Here is a 7925-nt window from a genome sequence, read left to right on the forward strand (position 1 = left end):
TTTTTTTTTTTTTTTCTTAAACTCCTTCGAAAAAAAAACAAAGAATGAAAACTTCCCGCCGCAAAGTGTTAAAATTTTCGTTCGGTGACTCGCCGAACGAAAAATAATCCGATCGATCTCAAACAACGATAATCTCGATGTTGCATGTTACTTCATGCGAGTGCACAAAAAAACAGGTTCGGCCTATCGAGCTTCTTGACAATTATGCTTACCCTTACCCTTTACCCTCTCCCTCTCCGGCCACCCCACACAAAAACCCCTTTCTTCACCTCTCACATTCTCCCCCTTTTGCTTATTTTTCTCTACACGCTTGTTTCTTTCCGCGAATACGGGTCACCACCTCATCCATTTTCTTTTTTTTGTTTTGTTTTCCGCTTTATAATAATTCATATATTTTTATCAAACACGAATCATGTTAATCTACCAATCGTACACGTCTTTCCCCTTCCCCCCGTCCCACCCCACCTTTTCGCAATTTTATTTTATGCTCGTTGCACTTATTCCGAAATCTACGAATGGTTCTCTTCACTTCTTTCCTAAATTTGTGCAATTGTTTTATTTTTTTTTCTTGTTCTTTTATTTTGTACTGGTTACATTGCTCTTTTGTAAATTGCAAATGTTCTTTCTCACCGTTCCCTCTTCTCCAAAGTTTCAATTTTTCTTGTTGTTCAATGTTTTACTCGTTAAACCACTTCTATAGTTTGTAAATGTTGTCTTACCCCAAGCGTAGGATTTTTATTTTTAATTATATACTCGTTCAACCGAAAGGGTGGAACCTAATTCTTAAAAGCTATAACTTGTTTGCTACTGACCCTTCCCCTAAATTTGTAAATTTTTCTTTTATTTTGTTTTCAATGATTTTATATTCGTTGTGTATACTGCAAATGTTGTTTTACACCCGTTCCATGACCACCCGAAAATTATGCAATTTTTCATGCAGTTGTTGTACACGTTTGGAAGATTTATTAAAATTGTGTATATGTTATACCTCTCTCTCTCTGTTTTATAGGTGTAGTATAATTTAAAAAAAGAAAAAGAAAATTAATATAATATCGTAACACACAATTAAGAAATGTAAAATGTGATAAAAGATGTGTTTAATATTACGAATAATTTAATTATCAATATTCTTGTCCAGATCGAGTTACTGATGAAGTCCCAAGTAAGGGACGAAACGTACAACTGGTTCAAAATAAATTGTTCATAATATTTAACAACCGTACAAAATTTCCTTTTGAGACTTATATTAATATTACGAATAATATTTTATGACAATTGTTCATTTTATAAAATCACATTATTATCATGCATTTCATAGTTATCTGAAAAGATTCTTTGTAAGTAGAAGCTGCTGCTGCTACTGTGTTATACTGCTATTGCTATTGCTATTGCTTGCTGTTACTTCTGTTCACTGGTCGTGCAAAAATGCATGGAACTCGTTCGAAGGGGTGCAGAAAAAGTGAGAGAGAGAGAAAAGGAAAGATATGGGCGGACAAAAGAACCGTATGAATCGCTCGACCGGTGAAAAACGAGATGCTAGCAGTCTCTAAATTCCGAGTCATATACTACCTACGTAATACACACACTTACAAACATTTATACACTAGCATACACACGTGTATAAATGAATACAGATATATATGTATATATATATACACCCATTTTTAGAATATATATATATATATATATATATATATTATATATCTAAATGTATGTGTATATGCGTTTTTATGCATGTGTAAATGTATGTATATGAACGTGTGCGTATGTATTATATAGATATGTACTTTGGTACAACGATGTCCGAAGCGAGGGGCGAATTAAAAGCTCGATGCTTTGCTTTGATCAAAGCTTGCACACGGCAAATATTCCAAGTTATTACAAAGTTGTAAGAGATGGTACGAATAAATGTAAAATACTGACAGACGAGAAAAATTAAAAACTCATTCGTTCAACTTTTTCAACGTTATTTATTTTCCAACTTTTTCTTCAAAGGAATAATTATAATAATTGGAATCATAGTAATAATAATAATTATTATTATTAATATTATTATACGGAATATAAACTCTATTGAGATATATACCTGAGTGCATAGAATTTAAAATACAAATTTAAAAAATAAAATTTTTATATAGACCAGATAAATAATGACAAACAAAAAAATGTTAAAGATACAAAATATCTTGAAACATATAATATAATGTATCTAATATTATTAATAAATAAAAATACAAAATGACGTAACGCAATTATTTTCTCTTGAACATTATAAAATAATGGAATTATATTGAACAGAGTTTCACATCTGATCTCTGTTCGATATCCAATAATGCAAAGCATAAAAAACAAAACATAAAAAAAGATAACAATAATAATAACAATAATAATAATACATATGGTCAATAGACATGAAACATTAAACATATGTTATTATTGGTCGCGTAGGTACTTGTTATTAAAAAAAAAAAAAAAAGAAAAAATAAAAAAAAAATATAAAAATGAAAGAAAGTAAAGAGGAATGAAAAAGTTGAAATTAAAGGGAAACGTCGAGCATGCATAATTGTCCACTTTGCTCGAAGCGGTCAAGCTATCAAGACGAAGGATCAAATTCGAAGTAAACGATTGGGTTGTACAAAAGGTGAATGGGGAAGGGGAAACAAAAAAGAAAGAAAGAAAGAAAAAAAAGAGAGAGAAAAAAGAATGAAAAAAAAATAAAATAGAAGAAGAAAAGAGAAACCAAGAAAAAAATAATAAAAAAATAAAAAAACGGAAAGTGGAAAGATTATCTTGTAAGAGAATTATATTTCGCATTTCGTTTCGTACGACACACGCACGATACAATTGTAGCAGCAACGTTTTGACCGGTGCAACACGACGACTAATTGCAAACGTGTCGACTCTTTGTACGGTAAATTACTAACTAACTAACTAACAAAAAAAAAAAGAAAGAAAAACTTGCAAATTGCTCCAAAAAGTATGAGGAAAATAAAGTAAAACAAAAACAATTACTTTTGAATTTCAAAATTACGAATATTAATCATTTGACTAATCGTAATGCATTCAATTATTATTTAACATATAAATATACAAATAAATGTATTAAAAAAATTAAATTTCTAATAATAATAATTATTTAAGAGACGACAATAAATAAATAAATAAAATGAAGAGAAATAAGAGCGATAAGATTAAATGGAAAATATAAATTTCAAATCTAAAACCAAATCGTAATACAACATATTAAGTATTTAACATATATCCACACACACTCACACACGTAAATAAAATATAAAGTAAAAATATCAAATCGTGAATATCAAACCTCGAATGAGATGATGGAGAAGCATCGACCAGATCTAATGATTTAATGATATTTTAATCTACCAAGTATAAAAAATAAAAAACTAACAAAACAAAAATATACAAATTAAAGGAAAAAATATGAGTGTATTCTCGATAGCATAGGATATAATTATAATTCAACGATAAATCATTTGGTGTAAGCGCGGACGACCACCAACACACATTGCGGTTAAGGTTTACAGATATATTACTTATGGTGGTTAAAAGAAGAAACAAAAAAAAAAGAAAAGAAAGAAGTAAAAAGTAAAATTGACCATTCGGTTTGATCGATGGATCGTTATTATCTTAAATGCGACTCGCTGATTGGTCGTCAAACTTTACCTGATAGTAGAAACTTGCTATTCGATTTAATTCGATTTTATTCAATTAAATTCGATTCGAGATATTCGACTTGTTTAATCTCTTCATAGAGAAGATAAGAAATCCACGTGAGAATAAGAGAAGGTGGGAGAGGAGGAAGGGGGAGGAGAAGGGGGAACTTTTAATGGGCCGATGTAATTCAATGTCGTTGCTAGTATCGGTGGTGGTATCGTCGAACGTTAATTATGCAAATGAATTAGTAGTAACCGTTGTGCTACGAATTAGCATCGTCGTTCGAAACGAGATACACTTATACACGTAACATGACTTCATTGTATATATATATATATATATATACATCCCATAAAAAGATAACAAGAAAAAGAAAGAAAGTTTTGATACGAATTAATTTACATTTCACATAAATATATTATTATATTTATATTGTATATAAAACTAAAATAATATCTTTTATCATTTTCTATATCATGCATAATTTGTACGTTCATGGTATTTCATTACGATCATGCACGTTTTTTGACAATTATATATTGTCCTGCTTGTTGAGCCTAAATTTTGTTCGTTTCATATATGGTGTATGTTCGCACAAATGTTCGAAAAAATTGAATGAAACGAGACATTTCACGTAAGAATAAAATGTAATTCTATTCTTTTTGGAACATTGTTTCAACATCTGCCACGCGTTTCCTCGTTTCTGTTTGCTAAAAGAAAAGTTTTGTTTTTATACGTGTATTCGTAATTATATGGTGTACTGACAAATTCTTTAAAATAATTAAATAATAAATTTGTTTCAATAAGGAATCGAATTAATTCAATACATATATCTACATATTTTTGTGTTACAATTAAATTTTAATGTTTTATATGTTAATAAGTAAATTAATGAGTTTTGTGTTTGAATAATTGTTTTTAAATCGATTGAAATACTCTTTCCTGGAAAAAAAAATCTAATATTTATATATTTTAATAATTATATAACAGTGGACCGAATCAACATTATTGTAACATTAATAAATTTATAAATAAATACTAAGTAATACTTTGGAATGATTATTTTTTAAAATTGGCACCAATTATCCTAGCACAACTCAATATATTTGTATGCTTTTAAAAATGATATAAATTGTTACATAAATTTCTCATAACTATGACAATATAGAGAAAAATATGAAATAAATATTTCATGATGTAATCTATACTTTCATTATTATTAGCATCTATAATGAATGATAATTAGAAAAAAAAAATAAACTAAATCAATAAATGTATATATTCAAATTACCAATGTATATATTAAAAAAATAAATAACAAAAATAGATATTTTTTTTCTAAATTCAGGACTTAAAAAATATATTCAATATGTAATTAACGGCTTTTGTAAAAAAGTAAACTACTAATTGCTACCACGTGTGAAGTATTATCGCGTTAGAAACCATTCACGATTAAAGCTTATATCTTACTGATCCGCGTTCAAGCATGAACACTATCGTCTACCTTAGACGTTTTTTTATTTTTTTTTTACGAAAACGTGAAAGAAGGAAACGAGAAATCGATTATCCAAAGGAAATCGTTTTGTCTTTTTTTTTTTTAATATAATAAATTTTTATATGAATCGATAGACACGCATATGTTTAATTAAAAAATAAATTAATTCATTTATATTGCTGTGAAATAATTTTGCATAAATCAATAATAAATCCTATACATATTCTTATGTGTTTTTTTTTTCTTAAACGTGACAGAAAAAAAAAACACGTAAAAATTCATCGTCACGCATGATTTTATTTTTGTTTAATAAGTACTTGACTTAACTTAGTGTATTTACGAGTACAGATAATTATTATTAAAAATTATAATAATGATTATATAATACTATAAAAAAAACATTAATGAAGAAAGTTTATTAACATCCTCAAAAGAGAAATGATTTATAATTAACGATCTTTCCAAAGTAGACACTAACGCGAATTATTTCCATCGCGTTTCGAGCAAAGCACATCGTTAAACTGCTCGTAAAGCTTTTACGAATAAGAGAAAAGTAAGCAGAATAAGAAAGAAAAAGAAATGGAAGTCTCGAAGTTCCTGTTGGGATAAAAAAGAAAAAAAGAAAGAAAGAAAGCGACATGTTCGTTGCTTTTAATTAAGTCTCTCAGAGTTCTTCCACGATATGCAACAGTGTTGCATAAGAGTACCTTACCTTCTTCATCGTGTAGAGTTTCCGGTCTCGTAACAGCATATACAGCTTTTTCCAAGTTGTCGAGCTCCCGTCCTTCATCCAGACCGGACTGTACACCTGCGGGCACTCGCCGTTATCGCGGGACAGGTAAGCCTGCAATTTATGATTCACAAGGATTAGAAATAAAGAACAAAATAAATACCAATGGAAAGAGATCATAATATTCGTTAATCTTTTTATCAACTAATTTGTAATCAATTAAGTATTAATAATAATACAAAATAATATGTATTATATATTTATTATAATTATAATAATAATAATAATATACTATGTAAGTACATATTATATATTTTTAGAGAGTAGTAGTAGAGTATATATATATATATATTAGTTTTTTCAAAATATTAATTGTTTTAATTTGACCACTTGTAAAAAAATTACATATAGATAAATACATATTAGATTTTTCGGATTTTTTAACATTGAAAAAATCCAGCACGAATACATATAACTAATTTTTTTATCGTGTTATCTGTTTTATCTTTCTTATATATATATAATTCGCAAGGTAAGTCTATTTCTTTTTTTTATAACGTAGAGAAGTGTAATAAAAAGAGTATGAGAAAAAAAAGCAAGAATATGAAGAAGGAGAAGAAGAAGAAACGGAAAGAAAGAAAGAGAGAGAGAGAGAGAGAGAGAGAGAGAAAGAGAGAATAGAAATATTAAACATTAGGTATAGAAACTCGTGTTAATACGTCACCGTGTTCTTCAGCTACGGTCGAACTAACAATGATATAAAAACCAAAACAACCGAACATCGTTGCTCTCAACGATAGACAGAGAGAGAGAGGGGGGGGGGGAGAGATGGAGATGCTCATTCCTCTCCCGACCTTCGACAGGTTAAGATCGATAACAGTGTGACAACATATTTAATTATTGATTTATTTCATTTATAACGTAATCGTGTTAATTTAAATACTTTTAAGAGATTTGTATTACATAGAACGGTATAAAAAACGGTTTGTTTTTTAGTGTACTCTTTATTAAGTTTGTTTATTCAATTATTGTTTTTTTAAACAATTTCAAAGCTTTTTAATTAATATTTTTACTAACTTTATATACTTAATATGCAAGTAGTGAGATTTAAACAATTGATATTGCTTGAGTATGCATATTGAAATGCAAAGCGTGTACTATCAAGCAAATATAATTGCATACTTTGGTACATTCCTACAAATATTTGTATAACTTATACTTTTAATTAATTCAATCATCATAGATAATTACAATTTCTTTTTATATTTAACAGTGATTCTTTATTATAGAATATTTTTTAAAGTGTGTGTCTTGCCTTCAGAAATAATTGACAGGGAATCTTTTATTATAATCATCTTTTTAGTATGTTTCAGCTTCACAGAGTTTTTTCTTTTATTTTATTTTATTCGTCGTCATCCTAAGGGTAGGAAACCCATCCTGCAGTCATCAATGAAGACTAAAAGTAAGTATATTTTTTTATCAAACATTTTTATAATAACTTTAATGGTTTTTTATTATAACGATGACATTAATTGTTCTTTTTCTCTTTCTGTTTTAGAACGTCATTGCAATCGTGCGCGTAGGCAATGAAGTACACGTGTGTTGCATCGATAAAATTAAAATTACAAAAGAATCGGAAAGTAGAATCAGTGTTGATCGTCGAATGTTAAAAAAGTTTCGCTTTTTCGTGTAAAGAAACTCCGTAAGTTTCTTTTATTTATTCGATTTAAACGTGTGCTCATCGTCATCYTAAGGATAGGATATCCATCGTGCATTCATCACTGAAGAATAAACGTAAGTCAATTTTTATATTAAACATTATCTCAATAATTATAAAAATCTGTTTATAAAAAAATGGTGTATATGATCTTGTTTTTATTTCTGTTTTAGATCATCGTTGGAATAGTGTTACACATTTGATTAATTAAATTCATTTGGAAATTCGTTTAACACTAGATTTGTTCATTATTGTTTTATTTACTATTTTTTAAAAACTTATAAAAATTGTTTGAATGAAGAAAT

The 7925-nt window shown here is 28.1% G+C and overlaps 1 protein-coding gene across 6 annotated transcripts in view; it reads right to left on the reverse strand.

Moving 5' to 3' along the window:
* LOC106786810 (growth factor receptor-bound protein 10-like) overlaps positions 1–7925 on the reverse strand; it is a 397464-nt gene that overhangs the window by 264219 nt on the left and 125320 nt on the right. For all 6 annotated transcript variants that reach the window (XM_014748590.1, XM_014748591.1, XM_014748594.1 and 3 more), the window contains one exon: positions 5886–6017. In XM_014748590.1, the coding sequence (XP_014604076.1) occupies positions 5886–6017 (132 nt within the window). The remainder of the gene's footprint in view (positions 1–5885; positions 6018–7925) is intronic.

Source organism: Polistes canadensis, unplaced genomic scaffold, assembly GCF_001313835.1.
Source record: "Polistes canadensis isolate GaletaPanama2010 unplaced genomic scaffold, ASM131383v1 scaffold_83, whole genome shotgun sequence".
Taxonomy (NCBI): Eukaryota; Metazoa; Arthropoda; class Insecta; order Hymenoptera; family Vespidae; genus Polistes; species Polistes canadensis.